The following is a 24,938-nucleotide window of genomic DNA, read 5'->3' as shown; positions in this document are numbered from 1 at the left end:
CCCGCGCCGCGCTGCGCTTCGGGGTGGGGCCTCCGCTTCAGCACCACGGACAGCGACAGCCGCGGAATAAACGGCAGTTCAACGTCTTACATACATCTTTATGCAAACCATTCCATTCTTAAAACATATTCATGAATACCCTGATTATTCACGATCTCTTTTACCTTCCTGCCCCTCTGGCAGCCTGATATGCATAAGATAAATTCTATGCTAAATCCTCTTTTCGTGGTCACAAGGTTGTAAAGGGCCCAGTGTTAGGAATTACGCTGTCTGGCCTTTCAGAGTGGCTTCTACTGATGTATTCTCATTTGGAATAGAGCTTCGTTGCCTTCACCTGTGTTAAACTTTGAATTTTCCTCAGTAAACACATTATCAATTCCCACCTTAACATTTTCCATGAATTCATGTCAGCTACGGTATGCACACTAAGAATGAAAGCTTGCTGCTACTGATATGTTATTGTTTCCAGTCAGCATAGATATAAATCTCACAATCTGCTTTAGTATCCTTCCCATGGAAGCATTTTCCCTATCTGAGTTCAGGAAGTCAGGCCGTGCTGTTTTGCAGCCTTGCCTTCAGTCTACATTTTATCCCTTGTTGTTATCAGTCGACTTCCATATGTCACCAAGATGAAGTACACAAGATGTCATTTGAGGTGGTGTAATGGAGGAGGGACAACATGGATCCCACCATAAGTAAGGAGTGGAAGAATGGTCTTTAAGTGTGAATTTCTCCTTCCCAGCTCTGGATATTTCAAAGTCTGAAAAGACAAAAGCAACAAGATAAAAGCCACACACTCACATATTTAGGCTGGAAGGCTACAAAAAACCCATGAAATGTTCTGGCAAAAGGTCCAAAGGGGAGCAAAGAGACTCACCACTTTAGGGCAGAGTTTGATCTTTGAAGCCACTCTGGAACTTAGGCAGTGGACTCAGAGGATCAGCTGGTCTCTCATGCTCCAGTAGCAACTTTCTGCATTTTGCGATGTGTGACCATTCAGCCTCTACCAGTGCATGCAGATAGTCATTAAGCAGTGCTACCTTGGAGTGTTCATTTCAGTGTAAATGCTTCACTGGAGACTAAAATTAAGCCACATTTCCTCTCGAAGCAAGAATTACAATTCTTAATATATATGTTTGGTGATCTCAGACTTAGACGGACGAGTTAACAGTGGGATTTTTAAATATTTACCAAAAGGAAGAAACAAAACATTTGTGGCTTTGGATGAGTAAAAACACATTCACTGCTGGAAGTTATATAATCAGTGTAGCAAAATAACAAAAAAAAATGCTCAAAGATTAAAACTCTTCAGCATATAATTATATGTCTCACAAACAGTTTTGACAAGACCAGCAAATTCCCTGCGCTTTGAGGAGAACAACTTGCTATATGCATTTCAGGGCACCTTAAGAACACTTCATCAAACACAGCAACTTCTGTGTCGGCCTTGTTTGAGTTCTGCTGCATTTTACAGCACCTAATTAGAGACAGACAGCACCAAACTGCATCTGGGAACAGGCCAACCTAAAGCAATGTTGAGAATCCTATAAATCTCAGTAAGAAGCTAAATGTCTGGAACTTCATACATCCCTGGGGGGCTCGCAGGCTCCAGTGAGGGGGAGAACAGCCCCAGGAGTCTGCAACTACGATGTGATCAAGCTCAACATCTGCTCAGTGCACTTCATGTAAACAGGGTTTATTTTGTAGGTGGAGCTTAGCAGAAGCCTCCAACACAATTTTCCTTCTGATCCCCCCCGTGAATAGTTAGAATTTTACAGTGTTAGCTACATGTATTAGATTCTGATGGTATCTAAACACAAAGCTTGGAAATCCAAGTAAACGCATCAGGATTGTTACCTCAGGCTCTTTCAGAAGGAACAGGAGCTGGTGCTGAGAAGGTGAAGGAATATATGCTGCCAACTGAGGTCCTTTTTTTTTTTTTGTTTTTCTTTTCAGCAAAAGAAGAAAAAGCACAACCAGACACAGCTGTTTAGCAAATATTTTCCCCTTCAAAACTGTTCTGAGCTGGAGAGAGGCAGCTTCAGACTACAATAACTGCTGTTTCCCTTCAGAGGGGAGCTTAGGACTGACATGTCAGATTGCACAGAAAAAAAAACACATGCTCAAGCTGACTTTCCCAAGGTAAGACAGTATAAGCTGCTGCCATCAGGCTGCAAATACACTTCTGGATCTAGCTGCCTGCAGGAGCTGTCATTGAGCATCCCTGAATAGGATGAGTAGGAACTGTGCTAAGCCCCACAGGAACTTCAAGTCTTCGGTCATCTCCTTCACTACTGCCTCGATACTGGAAAAATATAACCCCTGCCTGCCCCCAAACCACCTTGGTTTGATTGTTTCCTCCTGTCAGAAAACCAGTTGGTCACAGTTGATCAGTTCTATGCCTGAGGCTGTTGCCATACAGCCCTTACTGCTCCTGCAGAGGAACACAGGGGTGTGCTGGGCACTGGTAAGTCTTGGGGAGCTCAGCAGGAGTGTGGCACTCATACTGATGCAGGGCTGCTCATTTATTTGAAGAGTGGCACAGAGGCATTGGCTGGGGCTGCCCTTGACAGATCATCTTTAGCAAATAATCTCTTAGCTGACAGGGGCTCTGGATCCACAGCTGGGCTTGTCATCATTGCGAGGAATGAAGCTTTCAGCAGCTGGCTGCAGCCGAGAGTTCTGACCCTCAGATCAGCATCAAGAAACACTCATCTTTTCCTGTCTTTGCAGATGAAACTTTCCTGTCTCCAGCCTGCTTTGAAGAGATGTGAAGACAAGAAAATGAGATCTATCATTTCTTTTGATCAAAAGATAAGAAGATTCCCTTGAAAGGCAGTTTCAAGGATTGGAAAGAGGAAAACTTAATCACCGCTGATTCACACTCCTTTGTGTCTCAGTATGGCTGGGCTGGAAAAGCCTACTTGGAAAGCAAAGGGAAGACCACAGTAGACTAATTTGGAGCATGACAAGGGTCCTAAAGATAAGTTACATTTTAACATGGTGTTTTAATATGATTACTGGCTTTCAAGTATCAATCACAGTTGGAATAAAAGTTTCTGATGGCACATATTAGCTACTCCCTACTCCTATTAAAAACGGTTATTTTGGAAGACAAAAACTCAACAGCTTGTGACTTCTTTACAATAAACAATGAATTCTTAAGGCTATCCACTTACTTTTAATTATAGTTTACCATTTGTATTTTGGTTTCCTTAATCAGTGAAATAGATCATCGTTTCTTACTGTCCAGTTCTCACACAGCAGAATGTGGCAAGCATACCTCACAAACACTGTCTTCAAACCATACAGCTTTATTCTCTAAAAAGTTAAAAGATGTTTGAGGAAATACATACAACATGCCAGTCATGAAGTGCCACTATAAAGTGCCTATTTTAAGCAAAACATTTTATGTGTATGCTTTATGTTGATTTTAAGATGCCTATCATCCTTTCTTTGAAAGTCAGGTCCCTTGTGAGATAAAATCTCATCTTTTAGGAATATGCAGAATTAACTGAATAATAATATGGTAATATTAAGGCTAAACATGAGTGCTGACATAAAGATAGGGACATCACTGTCAGGGGCAAAACAGACTTAGCACAGGGAAATCTAACCTAATTTATTGTCACTTGAGATCAGTATTTCAGTCCTCTCCATGGGCAGCAGTCCCTCTGGCAGGGTGTCACGGAGCACCTTCTCCTCCTCCTCCTGCCTTGGGGCTCCCTGAGGCTTCTCATTCCCTTTATCCCCATTCCTCTCTCTGTCTGCCATTTTCTACCTTTTTCTTAAGCACACTTTCCTTGTGGTGCCGCCATCTTGGTGGCGGGACCCAGCCCTGCCCTGAGATGGGGCCACTGAAGCAGGGTGGAACCAGCTGCGTCTGTGTGTGGGGCAGCCTCAGCCTCACCTCACAGAGGCCCTGCATTCCTCTCACTGCCAAAATCTTGCTACTTGAGCACTATGCATTATTATTCTGATGATACTTTTACATTATTTATAACAGTTCTGTTTGTTTCTGAACTGTTTTACATATATCTCAAGGGAAGCAATTAAACAGCAAAATACTGAGAACTGCCAAACATTTTGGAAAGCTTCTCCTCTCCCTCTTAGAAGCAGATTATTGCCTGCATGCACAGCCACGTGTACATTAATGACAACAACCTTTAAGTACAGCTACATCTAACCAGAAACATGCAGTACCACAAAGGTTTTACTCTGCCTGGGAGTCTCCAGATCATGTCCTCTAGCCAGGTCAGCATCTGGCTGATAGGGGAACCAAGAACGTTGCAAATGCCTTTGGAGCTAATTCTCCTTTTGTCATTGCATCTTTCACACAGTTAGCCTCTATATCTAACCAAAATGCATTTAAACAGAACAACGTTGACTGGAACATCATGTATGGAGAACCCATGATTTTGTTCCAGTGTCAATCATTTTCATCATTAAACGCATTCTCTTCATATTTGGTTTTAGCCTCCCTAGTCATTAGTGCCTGTTGTGCTTTCCTCTGCTAAACTGAAATGCCTTTTGATTCCAGCATTTATTTTATTTTTTTTTAAAAGATACTAAGAGTTGTTCAATTATGCTCTTCTCTGAAATAACCTGAATAGACAGAACACTTGCTGCAAGGCATCTTATTCAATTTTTGAACTTCACTATTTTTCAACATGCCCTCGTTTTCCATGGTTGTTTCAAAACCTAAGCACCAGAAGCACACACAGTATTCTGTCAGGTGAAATCAATTCCCTGCTTTCAGTTCTCTATTTAAAGAAATCTAAGGATCGTGCTATCTCTTTCTGTAAGAACATCTCTTGGGTCTGCTACCATAGCACACTGAGATACTTGTCTGCTCTGACCTGTTACTCATCAGACTACCAGCTTTTTAAGTTAATTACTGATTCTGGAGATATGTCCACATTCCTCGCTCTTAAACATCTAACTTCACATTTGTCTGTAATAAAATGGCATTTTGTCTGTAACACCTTATGGCCTTCTCCTATTTGCCATTCTGACAGCTTTGTGCTGTGTTCAGATTTTATGAGCCACAGTTCTGTATTTGCTTTTGAGTCCTTTTTACCATCAGATCTAGTACTCTGCAAAATCCTGACAGAGATACTCTGTTACATGGCAGTGCAATGCTGTAGGCTACTTTGTAAATTCATTCTTAATCCATTTTAAGCACATCTCATTCACTATAGTTATTGCTAATTTCTTCATTGAAATCCAAGGCAGTACCTCACCAAAGGCCCTATCTGCAAATTGAGGTAATAACATCAAATAATGGTGGTCAAAGGACACAGCAGGGTAAGACCTCCTTTTTTACCATAGTAACGTATCACCTAAAAATAAGTTTCTTGTAGCTTATATCCTCATATCCCAGTTTAACTGACTCCTATATCATCCTTTTTATTAATTTGCTTGCTGCTTGGAGTCAGCATATCTGGCCTGCTACATACTTACTTCTTCTCCGGTATCATTGGCTAAGCATTCTCTCAGGTTCCAGAGCAAGTTCACACTGCTTGCTATCATGTAATCTTTGCTTCTTTGCATGAGAAAATAATTTCTTGAGAAGTATAATTTGGAGGTTGTACAGTCAGTTTCATGTTGTAGTAAGATTCCATCCAGTCATTGCCACCCACAAGAAATGGCTGAGCATTATTACTATTACAGCTCTTGGGATCAGTGACGAACTAAGTCCACTTCCTGCTTACTGCATCTGAGCTTGGAGCAATTGGACATGATGCAGCTTACTCTCATCACTGCATTGCTCTCAGAGCTCAAATGCTTTGATGATTCAAGCTGTCTCTCCTGGCTGACTGTGGGTGTACTCCCTGATTGCTCAGGGAATTACAATAAATATCCCTCCTGCTGGCTTGCTCAGATTCACTGCTTTGCAGCCCCAGGTGCTTTCTGTTGCAGCAAGAATCTGTGTTTCACTTTATTTTTTTTTTTTTTGTGATGTACCACTACACCGCTGCAGCCTCTGCTTCCCTGATCTCCTCTGTTTTTCCAGTGGTGATACTGGTCACTACTGCTGCAGTCTGCATGTCCATTCAACACCTGCTCCATAAGCAGGCTTCCCTCTGGGTGGATTCATACAGCCGAGATGAAATAGGATGAGCTGCCCTGTATTTCTGTGTCTACCACTGTACACCTTCAGAACTGGAGGTTTTCTCCTGGATCTGTCTGCCCACTTTACAAGTATAGTGAAGAGAGATGATCTCTCCTCAGTTCTTACATGCTGTTATGAAAAGCCCCTGTCCCCCACCACACTACAAAAACAGTGCAGAATCACGTTCCTTTGAGACTTGGTGATATGCTGTATAACACAATAGGAAAACAGTGTTGTGCTGGAGATGTTATTTTTTACAGCTTAACGAAAACATCAAGGGACATAAAGAATGAAGCAGATAAAAGGAAAGCTATTAGGATGCAACACCGAGGAGCTGAAATAATGGATTATTCAACTACTCTGAGTCAGGCACAGATAACAGTTGTTATAGGGCTTCTCAGTGTCCCTGTGCTAGAAAAATCATTGTCAGAAACCACCTGGGTAGAAAATCCAGTTAATTTGAGCTTGCTGTGCATAAAGCTCTTGTGAGTAGCACTGAGCTCGCAGACTCTATGAAGCAAGGTCAGAAAATTCAGTTTCTGGTGTCATTTGAAGTAGCAAGGTTTACTAATGCTTTTTGAAGACATTAATGTTGCAGGATTTTGTTCAGATTCCACAGCCTTTGTCAGCCTGCAAGCAATGATAAAGCTTTTAACAGTGGTGCCCTCCCTGTTGGTGACAAATGTTTCCATTATAACATTTAAGCTTTAATACTTACCAGTCAAAAATTGATTCTTAATACAATAACAATGATAAACATTCATTGTTTAGAGGCACTGTAAGAAGATAGCAGTTTTTCCCCTTACATGTTAATATAAAACATTCATAATATCTTATTGCAAACAACATAATTTTCTCCCCTCCCCAAGTCTTACGAATTTTTACTGAAATGATCTTGGTGTCTCTTCATCTTTGATCTTCTAGCAGGGATTGAGTTGCCCCTCTTTGTTCAAGCAACAACATAACTGATTTGGACATTTGAAGTGACAGAGGGCACCTCTGGCTTTAATAAATATGAAAGACAGCTTTGACGGTGATGGTGCATTGGTTATTCAGTCACAGCTTATGGAACTGAGCAAAACACCTTTGCAGTGAAGCAACTGCCCCCAGATCCCAGTGTAAATGTTCACAGTGCAAACTGACAATCTTTGCATGCTCAAAGTCAGCTTCATTTGTTGTTGAGAAAGGCTCGTAAAAAAAACATACTGACATCTAGTATTGCCCGTAATGGGATTTTTTCACCCATGCTTTAAAGACATACGTTGGAATGTGCTATGCCTGAAGCTGTATCTGCAGGAGTTTTCTATCTGCACCTGTAAAAGCACTGTAGCAGTGCTACATCCTCCCAGAATATGTAAGCTTCCTATTGCTCCACAAACATGAACCGCTGGGGAACACTGAACTTCATCTGACACTTGTAAATACTGTCCAGCCTTGTGTTCCAAACACCTGATATTTGGGGCAAGATAGAAGATTTCTGAATAGGAGGTTGAGAGCTGAAGAATAGCTGTGTCTTCAGTGGAAATTATGGACAATTTATATCCATCTCTTGAGGCATACGCTACCTGCAAACAAGTCCATCAGCTTCTCATAAGAGAATTTAGGAAGTGTGAGTTTTTCACAGCGGTCACTGATTTTCTCAGGGGCTCCTGTATGACATGGAGAATTCATCACATAGATTTACTCTCTTCTGCTAAGGGTATGATCAAGTCTGAACTGCTGATGAGATTAAAAGCCTTTCTTCATTCCTACAGTCATGTTTTTGAAATGGATGCTTGCTTTGGATCTTCTGTTGCATCTCTCCATACCTTTTATTGTCATCTTTCAGAAATACCAAATCTGACATAAATTTTGCAGCTTCTGTATAATCCAGTGGTGCTAATGACCTGGTGATGTCAATGCCTGGTTAACGCTCTTCATTTGTTGGATTAAATTAATTCTGTATTAACAGAAACAACGATGATCTCAGCAGCAGTCATACTCATAATCTATATAATTTGGCCAGCACAAAAGAGACTGCTTTGGCTCTCTGTTCCAAATGATATTCTTCCTAACAAATGTCTCCAGCATCCTTTCCTGAGCACTTTCAAACTCCATTCTTTCTGCTGGTACTTGAAAACATCCTTCACTCCCCACTTGGACATCTAGTTATAGTGCTTCTAAGGAGGTTTATCAGTTCTATAACAATTCCTCTTAAAATCATTATCAATCCCTCCTAACTTTATACGTTTTCATAGGTGATAGCATCCAAAATTGGCCAGTGAGCAGACTGACAGAACATGCCTCATTAGCGCCAGCTGCATTTATTCAGAACTCTGAAACTTCAAACAAAACTTCAACACCCACTCACTATTTAAAAATTATATGCACTTATTGGTCTTCGTGGGTTATTTTGAAATTAATTAGTTAAATTGTGGATCTCCGTTGTTTCATATGATTGCTACCTCATTCGTATAATTACTTCCCCGCTTAACTATTTTGAGAGAAAATTTCATCGTACATCCTGTTCTCTGAATGTCTTTAAATGATTATTTCTCAATTGCCTGCTACACTATGTCTTCCAAAAGAATTCCGAGATCCAATTTAAAGACAGTTGATGTCATCACTTGCCTCTATAACTGTACTTAGAACATTTTAAACATCTGTTCTTTTGATTAAATTGTTTTTGACTTTGTCTCTTGCACTCAGCAAGCTCCGCAAAGTAGATTAATGTAGCGCCTTTAAGAATATTTTCAATACTGGATTCCATGTTTTGGTCTTTCAGTCTTTCAGACCTGGACTCCAGCATAGGACAGCTGCATTTCCTGGATCTTTTCTTCATTAGGTTGTCTGTAACTGCACAGATGCAAGCAATCTTGCTATGAGGTTGTTTATTGTTATTATCTTTGGAAAAATAACAGCCTTTTCCTTATGGCTGTGAGTGGCTTTTAGGATGCAGCATTTTCTATTTGAGAATATTTTAATTTTAGATAATCATTTTCTCAATTTTCTACCAATTTATTTTTATTCTCTTCACATCCAATGTTCAAATGGTAACAATTTCTCAAAAAAATCAAGCTTCCATAGCCACTTTGTAGTGATGATGGTGAGGATGACCATCATTGTAGTATTTTGTACCTCTATACCTGAACACAGGTGACTAACACTTATGCATCGACTCATGAGCTTCTTATCATCTCAAATACTTGTGCTTTTTTTCCCTCTGAAGTAAGGTACATTCTATCACACGTTCTGCTGATCCACCCCAGGCAGCTTCACTCTCTTCCCCAAACTCTCTCTCATTCGCTGCTGTCATCCGACAGCCTATTCATCATGAATACGCCGCAGTACTTCTGATGACATTCAGTCTGTGGCATTTCACTCATGTTTTCCATGACCTTCAGAGCTGAAATCGTTTTGGGGATTCTGGCAACTCCCAGATGGACACCTGTTGAATTTATGGCCGGAGGGGACACTTCACTGGCATCTGAAAGTTAGGAAGTTTGTAGCAGAATTTCCAACGTGGATTATATATAACCCACGTTTTCTGAAGAGTCCTTTCCCACAGTCACTGCTAGGTTCTGTTGATCAGACACAACTTAAATCTACAAAAACTCATCTATTTTATAAACTGCAGATAACATGATTGGTATCAAGGAATAAGGAACAGTCGCAGCAACTTTATGGATAGAACTGGCACCTTGGTTTTCGCAACTATAAGTGGAGCCAGTCAAAATCAATGCTTGAAACCTCAGCTTACACCAGCTACCACAGCAGCTAAAGGAGAAAAATCTTAAGGTATGTTCCTAGACCTCAAGAAAGCAGAGATGCTTCCATCATTAGAAAGAATCACAGTGATGCCACATATGAAGACGGGACACTGCATTTGGCTGTCTCCAGCTGAGGCAAGTAGAGATGTCAGATGTTTAAATAATCCTGAGTATCTTCCCTTTTGCAACAACCAGCTCATTCAGACCCTTTTCTAAAGCAAACATTTAGATCATGAAAAGTAAAAAGGTCCTAGAAGGCTTTGATGAGAAAAGGAAAAAAATAATCTCACCTACACTGTACAACAAAGGGAACATTTTAGGGAAGAAGATGGTCACCACAGAATGCAGTGGCAAAGGGGAAAAACAAGGGAATGCTATTTACTGCAGTTCAAATCTAACTTTTCTCCTTATCCACAGGGAAGTGAGAAACTGAGGAAAGTGAGGAAGCACTGGAAAAGCTAAAAACATCAGGAGATGCACAAACCAAAACATTCCCCCGGATGAATAGTTTTTGCTTTGATCAGACCAAAAATAAATAAATTTTAAAAAAGGTATGAAATGTGTTCATTTTAAACAGAGCAGAAAATGAGAATAAGGAACACACAGCCATAATGGATGAGGAACCAGATGAAAGGGCTGAGATGAATTTCAATTGGCGTGAAGTGCTCCAATTTTATTTTTTTTCCCCTGATCTTATGCAACACCCTCACGACTAGGTAATTGCTTCGCTTCCCCGTCTATCCTGTTAGCACTGCATATGGAAAGCTGGGCTGTAAGTAAAGACTGCTATTTTATTATTCTTAGTGATTTTGGTAGTAATGCCAATAGAAAATGGAAAATGTCACAGGCCAGAGAACACCAACAATAACCTGTCTCGATGAAAAAGCTCATAGCTGGTAGTTATTAAATCACATATACAAGCTCAACTATATGTACAGCTGCTGTATTCTCAGTTTCTCTTTAAAGAGCCACTGATTAAACAGTGTTCCCTCCCATCTCCTTATCTTTAACCAGACAGCAAAACCAGAGGGCACTGGGCCCAAATAAATATTATTTTTGTAAATAGATTGCATTGATAAATAAAAAAAGCATAGGATTTCCTTCCAAAAATAGATGACCACACAAATCTTTGTCATTGAACTATGACATACAGCAAATCAAAGTTAGGTCTGCCCCCTCTATACACTATGCTCCAGGTTTATGCTCAGTTTAGAAGTGCTGGCATAGGAATAGCCACAATGGTTCAATATTAGAATTCATTTAATACTCATGTTTTGCTTCCTACAAAAGCCATTTGCAAATCCCCCAGGAAGAAAAGGGACAGAGCAAATTCATGTGGTATTTACTCCTAGTACTCTCCCAGTGTCTGGCTATTGCGAGCCTAGGAAACTTTCTGGCTCAACTGTAGTGTTCCTAGTCTCTCCTGAGTAGCAGAGGTCATTTCAGAGACAGTTACTGCACATGTGAATCCAGGCTTGCTTATTATCCCCCACGTGGATCACTCGGCATTTATCCATGCTGAGTTTCATCTGCCATTTTATTGCCAACTGTGATAAAGACCTGAGATCCTTCATGACTGGTCACCACCTTCACTATTGTGAGTAACTTTATATCATCAGTAAACTTTATAGCTCAATATTAAAACTCTTATCAAGGCCACCCATGAACATGGTAAAAGAGGTCAGGATCGACCAGAGACTCCTGCAACACTCCACAGGGAATGGGGGCCCATTATGAGAACCTGCTATGAGAATCCACACCAAGATTTATACCACAGTTACGATGTACGTTATGCTAGGTAAGATACTTCACTACTGTTTATTATGATTTCATCAGTCCCTGAATGTTTATGCTCATTAAAAATGTGAAGGAACACTAGCCATCACAGCATTTTATTCTGTTATTAAAGATGACAAAAGAATCCCTTGTGGTAATGTTAAAGTTTCCAGGGTATCAATGACAACATGAGAACTACCACAAATCCCAAAGGTAACCTCCTTAGAAAGGAAAGCAAGCAGAGGAGAACTGGCATGAGAACTTGTTGATGTTCAGGCAGATGGGAAAATTACTACCATGGCAATTTTGCCATCTGTCCTCCCATATGACTGACACAGTCCTATGGCCTGGTACATGGATTGGGTTGAACACAACTTTTAAACAGTTACTGAAATCAGAAGGCATCGAGGCTTCTGGCTATTTATTATTCAGGTCATTCCAGAGGAGGTTTGTCAACTGCTTTTAAAATACTTAAGGTGCTCGACATGAATGTGCAACAAAAACAAGTCAGGATTTTTCTAGTCTGCAAAATTTTATTAAGCAACAGCTGGACAACTCTTACAACTCCAAATCATCAAGGAAAAATAGGGCAATGAGTCAATCTGCCAATCATGTAGACAGTAAAGAATTTGGACAAACCACATTTTTATAGGGAAACCAACAATGCTTTCTAGGCACCTCCTGCAAAATCTATTACACAAGATACATAAAAGGAGAGGCAGATCAAGGTATGTTTTTAAGTACAGTGGAAACCAGGTATACCATGGTACACTGAAGAGAAAAAAAAAAAAAGAAAAACAAAAAAGAAAACATGAGATTCCCAAAACTGACTAAAAAAAAACCCCATGTAAAACATGTAAAAGTACACAAACCGTGTACCAATTTTTAAAAGCATAAGAAAAACATGCTGGGCTTGCTAGCTTAGGAACGCGTGCACCTGCATGACTGTATATGCTCATTAAATTAAATAAAAAGAAAAATAAAATCCAAAATCCTGTTCAAAGTTATAGTACCAAGATAACGCATTTAATAAACAAATGCAACTCCCTTACTTTTTTCAGGAAACACTACGTGCCTTTTCAATCAAATGCATCTCCATGCTATTCCACAACACCATATACTTTATCTACAACAAACAACGAGATCTTGAACAGACAAACCCTTCCCCAAACACACAACACAGAAAATGAAGAAACAAATGCAGAAGCAGTGAAGCGAATGGAAACCGAAGGCAAAACACGTATAAAGCAAACAAAATAGAACAAAGAGAAAATTATGATAGTTTTGAACAAAGAGCTTCAAACAGAAAAGGCAGGAATTACAGGCTGAGCTCTATCCTGATTATATTCCTGAAACTCAGGTGTTTGCACACTGGTACGTTTCTCTTTTGTTATTACTTTAACCTTAATCCATATTACCAGAACGAACCATTTACTTGGACAGTAAGAAAACCACTCTACATTTGCCAGGATTCAGAATTGCTGAATCAGACAATATTTTTAGATTTGTAGTTATGTAAGTGGGAGGGCAAGGATTCAGAATGACCTGGCACACTGAAACATTCCAGAATTACAGAATGGTTTGGGTTGGAATAGACCTTTAAGATCATCCAGTTCCAACCCCCTATAGGCAGGGACACCTTCCTATAGACCAGGTTGCTCAGAGCCCCATCCAGCCTGGCCTCGAATGCTTCCAGGGAGGGGGCATCCACAGCCTCATTGGGCAACTTGTTCCAGTGTCTCACCACTTTCACAGTAAAGAATTTCTTCCTAACATTCAGCCTAAACCTACCCTCTTCCATTTTAAAGCCATTTCCTCTCATCCTGTTGCTACACACCCTCATAAGAAGTCCCACCCCAGCATTTCTGTAGGCCCCCTCCAGGCACTGGAAGGCATCATACCATTTAATTTCTTTACTGAAAACTTTGGATAAGTAAGTATTCAGATTTTCATTTATTTATTTTCAAACCTCACAAAATCATGTTGTTTTGATCCTGCAGTCAGCTCCAGATCTGCAAACCTATGCACTTGCACAAAGCTTCATGACAATCAGTTTGCACTGAAGAATAAACTTCTCATTATAAATTCATTTGCAAAATCAAAAGTTGAAGGGTGAAGTTTTTAATTTTTGTATCAAGAACTGCTTCACTGAATCCTATAACCCTGGTTAATTGTTTTTCTCTGAAAAATCTCATTTCCTACATGCAGCAACAATCCAGCTGCCCACAGAAATGTTCTCCTCATGCATCTCCAGAGGTACCAGGCAACGCGCTAAGCTGCATCTTTTAATCTTAAAACATCTCTGCAGGATTTTATTTTGAAGGATTAAGTAAATATAAAATAATTGTTTGCATAGCCCACTGTTCACAAGCAGTAATGGATCTTACTCCTTTGAGAATGATGCATGTAAATTCCAACCTTGCAAAAAGGACCGTGGTCCCTACCTGCAGAATACTCCTGAGGGTAATAGAGCTCTATGCCAGTATCTGCTGGTGGAGGTTTGTGCTTGCTGTGAAGGTGAAGGGACTTCAAAATGAAAAATTTCCTCTGCCGTAATTATTCCACTTTTGTCAGCAGTACATTATTTGCCCTGGTATACAGGGAAAGCCATTACACCAACCTCTAAATCACATAAACAGCTTGCTTTCCTGTGCTGGAGTCCTAGAAATGAGAATGATAAGGCAAAATTCTGTAAGAATGCTTTGTGGCTGCCATTTTACTTCCAGAGTGCTTCAGGGGAGTTTACACACAACTGTCAGTACAGCCGTTCGTTAATGCCATAGCGTTGTTTTAAATGGATATACAGGTCAAGTCTGTCTTACCTTATAATCATGCAGTGATGGCAAAGTGCATTTTGGGCGCGATTCCACTCTCTTAGGTATCTTGGTGTAATCTGGTGAGGCAAGAAGCTGGCCCTTTGTCAACATGCCATGCAAATGGCTCATCTGATGCTAATCCTCAGGTCAGATTTACTGGCCTGGAGTGGTTTGGGATCTGCAGAAATGTGTGATTTCCAAACTGTAGCCCTGGCAAAGGCAGTCCTAAAAGCCAGTAGAAACTAACTCTGTCTTCTCTTTCACTCAGATCAGTTTTTGCACGTGGATTGGAAGTGTTGCTGACAGGTAAAAGGGCACCAAGATAACATGGTAACAACATATCAACCTGCAAACGCAAAGAAATTGTCTGAGGTAACAACCAGGCAAGCTCCCACATTTGTCTGGAATTTCTTAGACCAAAAGAAAAAGACACCTGAGGGAAAGTCAGACTGTCCGGGCTTTGTGCATGTTCATAAAAACAATGGAACAGAACTAGAGAGAGAAATGTACAGATATTCTTCTGTGGCTGCAACACAGATTTACTCTGAGATGAACCTATGTGGAGATTGACTGTCATACAACCAAGATCAGGCAGCCCATGGCACCTCTTCCTGCTGCCTCTGGAACTCAGTGTAAAGATATTATGATGAAAACTCCTTTTGTAACTCTTTCTCTCTCCCATACTTGCATTGCAGAAATGCATTGTTCCCACTTCTTCACAATACAATTCTGTGCACGATGCATATCATACAAGGCTTTAAGTGCCGATTTACTCTGTTAGGAGCTTTATTTTGAAGGTATGAGCTCTATTTTCTAAACAAATCAGGTTCTCTACTGCACCTCTTTGCACATTTAGCGGAGCAGATTCCACACAACCACCAGCTGACAATGAGGCTTTCTCTAGCTGCTGCTGGCAAACTCTATGGCAGCTGCGTGCTGCTCTTGGAGCTAAACTGGAAAGAAGAGAGAAGGAATGCCATCTCCACTGTGTCTCGGTGGAGGAGCACCTCGAAAAAGAGAAGGTGCCACAGGCAAAGTTCAGGGCTCAGCTCAACCAGCTCCATGCAGTGCTAGCTCAGGTATCAGCAGCACTATGCCTGTGCTGGAACCAGCTGAGCCCTGCTGAAGGAGTGCATTAGCCTGAGTAGAGAAAAGCACATTTACTGCTGTACTTTCTCATGCCTCATCTAGCTCATACCAAGCTAGTTTGCTTGTGCAAAGCACTGAAGTATGCCACTGATAAATCCTACCAGGCTACGCAATGAATTTACAAACGGAATCTATATTGTTACACCTTCTTTTATCACACAAGCCAGCCCACCTTATATCTAGAGAAATAGCACTATACTAAACAAGAGGGAACACTCTGTACTTGTTAAAAGCCCTCCCAAATGAAATATATAGTTTAAAACAAAGGAGGGAAGCACACAGTGGAGGACAGATTTCTGCAGGTCCCAAAGATGTCATGTACATTCTTTGTAGCCTACACAGACCTTCAAAGCAAACTCACTGCTTTTAAATACACCAAAATATTTCTACCTGCCTGAATGATGGAATTTTGCATACTAGTCCACAAAACCAAGTCTTCCTATATGCACTTTGAACTTCTTGCAGCAAAATGTACAATTACTTACAAATACACTCTTTAAATATAAATAATAAAGTGTGTATAACTCTTTATGTGTGTATACATAGAAATAAAATAATCCCTTAACCACTAATTACACAAGATAAATAGTTTGCCTTTTGGATGTTAACAAGAAATCTGCATTAAATTATCTTTAGAAAATCACTCAGAACTCCCTAAAAAATTTAAAAAAAAAGAGGAAAAAAAAGAAAATTAAGAAATAAAGAAAAACAGCAAAATAAAGCAAACGACCGAGAAAAAAACCCATAAAACCCCCAGAATGTCCATCTATTGCACAACTGGAAAAAGGAAAAAAAAAAAAAAAAAAAAAAAAAGCTTTGGAAAAAGATATTCTGGAAATCACTGTTGTGTTTAAAAGAACATATTCTTGAATACTGAATACTTCGCTACATTCTTCCTAGAAGAACTTAAGTTACTGCCATGGTTTTGTAACCCGTGACAGTTACCTACAGAAAACTTGGATCTTACAGATTAAATATAAAGTGTAAAGTGTAAAGTCTGTCTTATGGCTAAACGCGACAGCAATCTTCAGGATTTAAGTGATTATTTTGTGGGGGGCTTTTATATTTGTGTCTTATGTCATATCTCAATGAAAACCAAAAGAACTGTTGTTTCTATTTGTTCTTTGTACAGTTTAGGATCCAGTTCCAACCTCAAAATTCATACCACTTCCACTTCATTCATTACAATTCAACTTATTTGAGAGCAGCTTCTACCTCTTATTCTCCAAACCATTAAAACCCTCAATTTTGATTCCCTTTAGGGTCTCTGTCAAAGTCTTTTCAAAAAGACAGAAGAGTATTTTATCTTATAACATCTGGCAAATAAACAGGAAGGTTGGAAATTGTGTATACTTTCCAGATTTATGACGGTTATTCCTTGTGCTTTGTTTGTGCAGAAGCCACCAGAACGATGCAACCACGGGGTCAGCCAATGGAACCAAGTTACAAATGCTGTCACCTGTTATGTGTGCTTGCGATTTGTGGTTATTCATTAGTAGAAAACTACTGATAATTGGAAACAATTGCTTATGAATTAGGTGAAGATGAATACTGTTCCATGGAAGGTTAAAGAAACTGAACACAGAAGTCCTTCTAATTAGGCCAGAATTTGTTCTGAAAAAATAAACAAAAAACAAACCACTGATGTTCTTTGCATATGGTAATAATTTTGACTTCAAACTACAGGCAATATTCCTTTCAGCTGAAGATTTCTATTGTGAATGAGTCGCCCTTCTCCCAGACAGCGAGCATGTTGTGATATGTTTCTTGTCTATGGTGCTCAGCATATGCCCGTTACATTCTAATTTGGGTACAACTGGTAAGCACTGACTTTTGGGTAGGAAAGGACACTCATCTGCCAGCTTTCCTCCTCACATACTGAAAGCAGCAGACCTGAGAATTCGTCTATTTGCACAGGGTGTAACTTAAGGCAGACAAATGGCTCAGTCATGCTTCCTTTATAAAAATCAAAGGGAAAAATTTCCACAGATTTTAAAGGGAACAGGACCAACCACCTCCATCCCACACACACTATACATATGGGCACACAAGCTACTGAATATGTAATGCACACGAGAAGAAATACAAATAGGCCCAGATAAAATTAACTGAAGCAAATGAACTCTGCTAAATGCTAAGGGGAATGTTATGCCTGACACGTAAGCAGAAGCTGATGAACTCTGGGATCATATAGGCATAGTGCCATCTCTTGCCCTCCTTTCCTTCCTACCTCTAACTGTTCCCACCAAGGAAACCACTTTGCAAAGGGTTTTTCCTGTACTCATCCTTTAGAACTTTACCTGTGGACGATCTGCCTTGTAGTCTCTTAGCAGCTCTCAAACTCCTCTCTGACTGATATTTATTATTCCCTCTGTGCTGTATTGCTTTACAAGTGTCAGCAGAGCAGAAGTTGCTAGCTCACTGCATTCTGGTAAGCTCTGCTACAGCAGGGTTCTCTCTTACATGCTATTTTCCTCTAGAATGGATTAAACACAAAACAGAACAGCCTTACCACTAGAATTTTCAAAAAGAGAGATAAAATCACATCTGTTTACCTTATGTTATACAGCTTTTCAAGTAAGAAGTTAAACTGGATGAAAGACAAAGCAGCCATTAACATCTCATCTAACTTATCCTCCTCAGCATATCAAAAGAATAATTTTTGAAGGAAATCTGAATTATGTTTAGTAATCTAATGTCCAAGCAATTACAGGAATAATTACAGTTTTTGTGAATTACTGTGGAAACTGTTTCCATACCAGAACGTTTTCCATAGGCAAGGAGGAAAGAGAGAAAGCAAAGGAATACATAGACAAAGATGGACAACAAAGAAAACCTTCTGTGCAAGCAACCCTTCTAAACCGTCAGCAGGTCTGTATGTCCACTAGAAACAAGGCTTTAGCCAGAACAAGCTGTCCTCCTGTCAATAACCCATCCCCTGTAACAACTCTGGCTTGCCACTCTTACCTGGAGCATTATATTCACAAACTACAGTCACAAGAACTACTCAAGTAGCAAAGGTGATAAAACGAGTAATTCTGTCAATTTTTTTCTTTCAGTTTTAACTTCTTTGTCCTCCAGCCAGCCATGATGCTGTTTCCTGTAACAAAATCGTTTTCTTGATGAAATTGCTTCCTGTAATGACTTGCTATACTTCTGTCTCCTTAATTTTAGCACAGATACAACACTGTGGAACTTCATTCCTACTGATTCCTAAGATGAAGACGTTGGGCCTTCTCATTCACTCGAATGACTCTGTTTATAAAGTGTAAACACATTTAAATGAGGAGCACGTATATGCATGGCTGTGGAGGTACATCTGGTCACACTGTACCTCTCCCAGCTGCAGGCCAAACTGAAGAATACTGCTGACCAGTATGAGCAAAGAAGGAATACTCCTAATTATTTTCTTCCCTCTTTTCTGTCACCCAGCGAAAGATGTTTATCCCCAGTAACAGCACACAAAACAAGCAGACATCAACTTATTTAACACATTGAGTTTTAAAACCACCCATTGGGAACAGTTTCTCTTCTGAGTTACACATTGTTAAGTATAAATTAAATATTGACCTACAGAAGCCTCCCTGGAACTTGTGGTACTCAGTTATTATCAGAGATCAGAGAAGAAACACTTGTCTTCAAGTATTATAGCTACTTTTTTTCTTTTTTTTTTTTTTTTTCTTTTTTTTGCTGCGATCATTGATGTAGTAGTAGTAGTACAAACTGGACCAGGAAAAAAAGTTATGTTCCCTGTTTTAAAAAGAACAGCATGATATAAGGCAGTCTATCAAAAAGAGCAGTCTTTTTTAATCCCTCTATGAGCTTACATCAGCTATTGCAGCAAACACAGCAGAACCATCACAACAAGCCAAAAGCCACACTTCTCCACATAACACTGAATGGCTCTCAACCCTTTGCTCTTTCTGAAACCCAGCACAATGCTTTAAAAAAAAAACAAACACCTGAAAACAAACAAACAAACAAACAAAAGAGAAGAAAGCCCCCCACCCTCCACCCCATGACTGATTTAGAGTTAATGCCCTTCAGTTGGGCACTAAGAGACTTTTCCAGTTTTACGGCCTTCTTCGCTCCCAGGCACCTCAGCACACCTAACGTAGGCTGGCCTGACATTTTCCAGTTTGGACTCTGTAAGAAGGTTTTGATAACATTTTCCTCTCTGCAGGCTTCTGCTTGTTCATTTGAGGCGTTGAGTCACATTAGCCAGAGCAACAGCAAAGGCTTGCACTGCAGAAAATGGATACTGAAAGTCCAAAATGTAAGCATTGCCATCAATCCTTCCAAACTGCATCACCTGGGAAGTAGGGGAAGAACAAGGAAGGAGAAAGAGAGCAGGGTCAAAAAATGTGAATCAGAAAAGAAAATAGAGAACAAGAGTTAAATATTTTTGTTCCTTTGTAAGTACATTTCTGTTAATCACTCTGAACTAATATTAGTGGGGTATTCACAGCATGGAGTGTGAGGCCAAAAAGAGTAAGTGCACCATAATAATGAACTACATAGAGTACTTGACTAGCATTAAAACATGCTGAACACTATAAAGCATTGGTCTAAGTACACTGTTACCAATGACCTCAACAGATGTGGGTCACACCAGCATCCTTCTTTATGCAGGAATATAATGTTCCCTCCATTGGAGAGATCCCATCACTGCCCCATCAGGAAAACAGATTTTGTTTTTAAAGGAAGGAACTTACAGGGAAAGGGAATAACCAGTCCTCTGTCTATAGCACCTCACACTTGGCATGCTGTGTTTCCTTAGTTCTGTTTTCCTTTGTGTAAACTTTCCTAGCATATAATTAGACTGAGAATGAATTAGCAAAGGGGCACTGAGAACTGTTTGAAATGTAAAGCTAGGATAGTCAGGTTGTTCTGCAGGAAGTATGTGAAGTTTGGCCTATTAATACTGTGTTTTCATAGGCTTAACCAGCAGCCCTGATGATATTTTTTTCTAGAGTGAAGTTTCTTGGGCTGAAATGGAAGCGAGGGAGTAGATCTTTGTTCTATCACCAGCAAAGCCAATGGTCAGCGTGATTTTGCATGGGAGTCCATGGGTATGTACCCATGGTCATTGCTTTCTTAACAAGTTAATGTTTTGCATCAGGACAAAACCAGGACGCTACCACTGGTCATGTATGTTGGATATTTAAGACACTGATCTCCCAAGTTAAATCAGAGGGAGTCAAGAACTTTGATGTCTTTAGTAAATCAAAAGTGACATTCAGAGATAGTATGGCTGAACCTGGAATTAAATCTGCAACTCCTGTGTCCCAGTCCAGTGTCCTGCTGATTCATTTAATGGCCTGGTTTTGGTGCACTAACATCCCACTAAGGCCAAGGGGGGAGATCGTAAAACAAAATACTTGGATTTTCTGGCTTACCCAAACTTCCCTACCCATAGGCTGCTTAGAAGCAGCCCACGATCCATTTCCATGATCCAAGATCCATGATCCACTTCCATGAGGGAACCTAAGTGAACCCCCATCAGCTCTGCTGAGCAAAGCACATGCCTGGCCAACCTCTGTAACTGCCACAGGAACTGAGCAGTGTTTGTTAAATGAGCTATCATCCTCACTCACTGACTTCAACTGTAACTACAGTCAGGGAAATCTGTTGCATTTTTCTCCCTGCAATTTATTAAGAAAACTACTTCCCTTTGGAAGTAAAAGCTAGTAAGATTAAAGGAAGCCTTTGTTCCTATGCCTTACTGGAATAATACAGAATATATCTGGTACATTTACATTACGACTGCACTTTACCCTTACTTCTGAATCTAGACCTTTGATTGCTGGTTTTTATTGATTACTTTCTGTGTGTTTTTCTCCAAAGAGCAGCCAACATGAGCTGGAGGCACTCTGCTGTACAGAGGCAGGCTGGATCCTGGCACCCACCGCCCCACCCAGTTGCAGCATTAGCCACTGCCCTCCTACCTGCCGTCCTTCCAGCTCAATCTGGAAGTTTTTTGCAGACTCCTGGGTCACTCGCCCTCCAAAGTCCAGCTGGTAGACTTGCGTTGCCTCGTTCCACAGCGGCTGCTTGTTGGCCATCACGTACACAAAGCCCTGGCTCCCCAGCCTCCCGTCCTCCTTCTCGCTGGCCTTACGGCACTTGAACTCATCCAGCTCACTGGCTGTCCTCAAATTCCTTTTGGTTTTCCAACCCTTTTTGCTGCCCTGACTCTGGTTCATCAGTTCATCCCCACTGATAAAAAGCTCCGGCTCACTCTCTGAACTATCCTGAAATTCATTTGTCTTATTCAGCTTCTTGGACTTCAGCTGGTCTTTCTGGCTCTTGACTTTCTTCTTCTCTCTGCCCAGCCTTGGGCTGGATATTAGCGAATTGAAGTCAGTCAGTGTCCTTGAATCCTTTTTGACCTTGCCCTCAGTGATAGCCTGCACATTTCCTTCCTCAGCGCGACTATCCAGCCGCTTCCGGCTCTTCTTGCCGAATTTGTCTGTCCTTTGAGGAACGGGGCTTTCTGTCAAGGACAGCACCTCCTGGAAGGTGTCTGCCGTCTCCACCATCACCTCTGTACCCACGTGGCCCTGAAGCTCGGTTGGCGGGGGAGACATAACCGGCTTCTCCACCACGAGGAGCGGCTTTGGAGGCAGAGTGCCCTGGGGATTCTGCACCGGTGGGCATGCGCTGTAGGAGCTCCATGGGTGCAAGGCTATCGGTGGCAGCTGTAAACTAGAGCAGGCGCTACTTCCCGGATACATGGGTGGCAAAGGACAATAGGAGAGGTTGGGTGGGTAACCTGGTTGAAGCACTACTGTGGGCTCCTGCTGTGCAAACTGTGTTGGGGCCAGAGCTTCTTTGGGGGAGCATGGGGGCTGCATTCCCTGAAGGGGAGGGGCACTGTAGCTTCCTGGGTATGGTACTCCGACCCCATAACCTGTCTGGAAAGTGGCAGTGGGACTGGTTGGAGACTTAGGGGAGACAAACGGCATTCGAGACATATCCAGATGCTGAGTCTGACCGATGATGAGAGGAGCTGGTTTTAAAGGGTTGGGTACAGAGCTCTGTGATGTTCTTTCCTGAGGAACCCATATCTCTTCGCTCACCATAGGGTCCCACTGGTACGGCGGCGGACGTTTTACACTGATGGCAGCCTCTGTCAAGGCCACAGGTACGTGCCGTATTGATTTTTCTACTGGACAGTGCTGAGAAAGGGCTTCATCCTCTGTAAAGGCAGAGTTGATATAATCTGCCCGGTCACGGGAACTGTCAGGTGGGCTCAGCAAGTTGTAGGAGGACTGGGAGGCCAGAGGCGATGTACTGACAGAGTGAGCGATGACAGAGCTGTGCTGGGAGCCACTCCCCGTGCTCAGATCAGGTCTCATGCCACCGATGCTGGAAGTGCTGCTGCCAGAGTTGGCATTAGTGATGTTGCCCACACCACCAGCACTCGTGGTGCTGCTGCCACCGCTGCTGCTGCACTGGCTGCAGGTGTACAAAGCGGTGGGTACTCTCTGCTGGTACTGTGCCGTCACAACGCTGCTCTTGGCTTTCGGGGGAAGCTGCAAGGTGGCTCTCTGACTGTCCACCAGCTGGGCCATTTTCAGCGCTGCTTCTCTACTGTTCCTCCGCAAAGTTGCATGGATGATACTGCTGTCCAGCCTCTGCGCAACGCTCCTGCCCTGTGACAGCTGGCTGGCAATGTCAGGGTAGGGTGGTGGGTCCCCAGTGGGGATGGAGTAACGGGGAACTGTCAGCCGGTTCAGGGTGGCACTGGTGCAGGGTTGCTGCATCTTCTTCTCGGCAGCGGTGATGCGCAAAGTGGCAGAGCTGCCGGGCCCTGGCAGGGTGTAGGTGCCCTGGCCACAGAGCATGCGGGTACGTGGTCGGCACACCTCCTCCACATTCCCACTGCTGTCAAACGTTGTTATCCGCTCGTACCCCAGGGGTGGCTGGTAGTGTCCTGCAGGGTAAAGGGAGAACTCCCCCTTTTTCAGGCAGAGGTCGAGGGGTGGAGGTGGGGGCACAGGCGGGGGTGGCGGGGGGCCAGCAGTGGGAACAGTGCCAGGGTAGGGCGGTGGGGGGTTCATCTTGTTCAGCTGCAGCTCCTGAGCGGCCCCAAAGATGACAGCATCACTCTCCACCAGCTGCGGCCCTGGTCCTGGACGTGGTGGCTTGGCCTTGAGCGGGGGCTCGTGCTCACGGTCACCATGGTCCCGGAGGTCGGCAAGGGCGATGGCGGGGGGTGGTGGGGCAATAGTGGGAGGTACAGGGGGAACGCGGGCCACATCTCCCCCGGTTGGTGCCACTGCTCCAGGGCCAGGGAATCGGCCTGGTGCCCCTGGAAAGGGTCCCGGCCCCTCGCCCCCTGTCTCAGCCGGAGGGTTGGCCAGCACATCCAGCTGCACATTCTGGTTGGCCAGCAGCGACTGGACCAGGCCGATGCTCTGCGTGGGCGACATGGCCTGGGCCGAGCTGTGGATGGGGGCAATGGGGATGTTGACGGTGCAGGGCGGGCTGCTGGCAGGGGCACCTGGAGCTCCAGGCACTGCAAAGAACAATACAGCCCATCACTCGCTGGCCTCCTTGCATGTGGCAAGGCCACTTGCCCTCTGCTTGCTCTAGCTTGGGCCCATTGGCCTTTGCTGAGCATGGCACTTAGGCAAGCACAAGGACAGCTAGCATCAAAACAGAAAAATCTCTAGAAGTGGCATTTCATGTATTTTCGTTTTATTCAGTATTTTGAGGGAGACATTTGGGCAGCTAAAAAAATGTGCCACTGGGAAAGTTCATGGCAGTGTTCACACAAAATTCAGGAACTGGGGAGAATTTGTTTTTAAAGCTAGTGAGAAAAAAAGATCACTGCATGTCTTTTGTACTTTGTCACTTTGTTTTACCTTTGACTTTTTAAACTGCCTGCTTATCTTTATGTACTTAACGGCTCAGCTGCATTCGAAAGGGCTGCTATCAGACCCTGAAATCAGTGGGTCAGACATTAGTTTGAGCAAGTAAGCCGGACTATCTGCACTGACTCCCACTGCACAACAGACATTTCTAACATCTGGAGATCAATTTTAAGCTAACTTCATGGCAGTGGTGCTTCAGAAGTGAAGTTCAGCACTCATCTTTAGGCCACACTATGATTTCCATGGATCTTCTCAGAGCAGTGAGTTTATCTGGTGGGTCTGAACTACCACTCACTTATCATCCAGCTGTAATTGACCACTACTTAAATCAAAGCAAAGTTTTTTTAATCAAAATTTACATTGTATTTCAGGCAAGTTGTTTTGATGAGAGACATCAACAATCAAACAATAAATCTACCCTTAGATCTCCATCTGCTGGCACCTCTTCTTT

The 24,938-nt window shown here is 42.1% G+C and overlaps 1 protein-coding gene across 8 annotated transcripts in view; it reads right to left on the bottom strand.

Annotated features, from left to right (window-relative positions):
* Nucleotides 1-12,153: 12,153 nt before the first annotated feature.
* TULP4 (TUB like protein 4) overlaps nucleotides 12,154-24,938 on the bottom strand; it is a 129,623-nt gene continuing 116,838 nt past the window's right edge. For all 8 annotated transcript variants that reach the window (XM_015858293.1, XM_015858296.2, XM_015858295.2 and 5 more), the window contains 2 exons: nucleotides 21,554-24,129; nucleotides 12,154-19,917 (listed from right to left, as the gene is read on the bottom strand). In XM_015858293.1, coding sequence (XP_015713779.1) covers nucleotides 19,801-19,917; nucleotides 21,554-24,129 — 2,693 coding nt within the window. In that variant the 3' untranslated portion in view covers nucleotides 12,154-19,800. The remainder of the gene's footprint in view (nucleotides 19,918-21,553; nucleotides 24,130-24,938) is intronic.

This window comes from Coturnix japonica, chromosome 3 (assembly GCF_001577835.2).
Source record: "Coturnix japonica isolate 7356 chromosome 3, Coturnix japonica 2.1, whole genome shotgun sequence".
In the NCBI taxonomy this organism is placed as follows: domain Eukaryota; kingdom Metazoa; phylum Chordata; class Aves; order Galliformes; family Phasianidae; genus Coturnix; species Coturnix japonica.
This window is presented reverse-complemented; position numbering and strand designations above follow the sequence as displayed.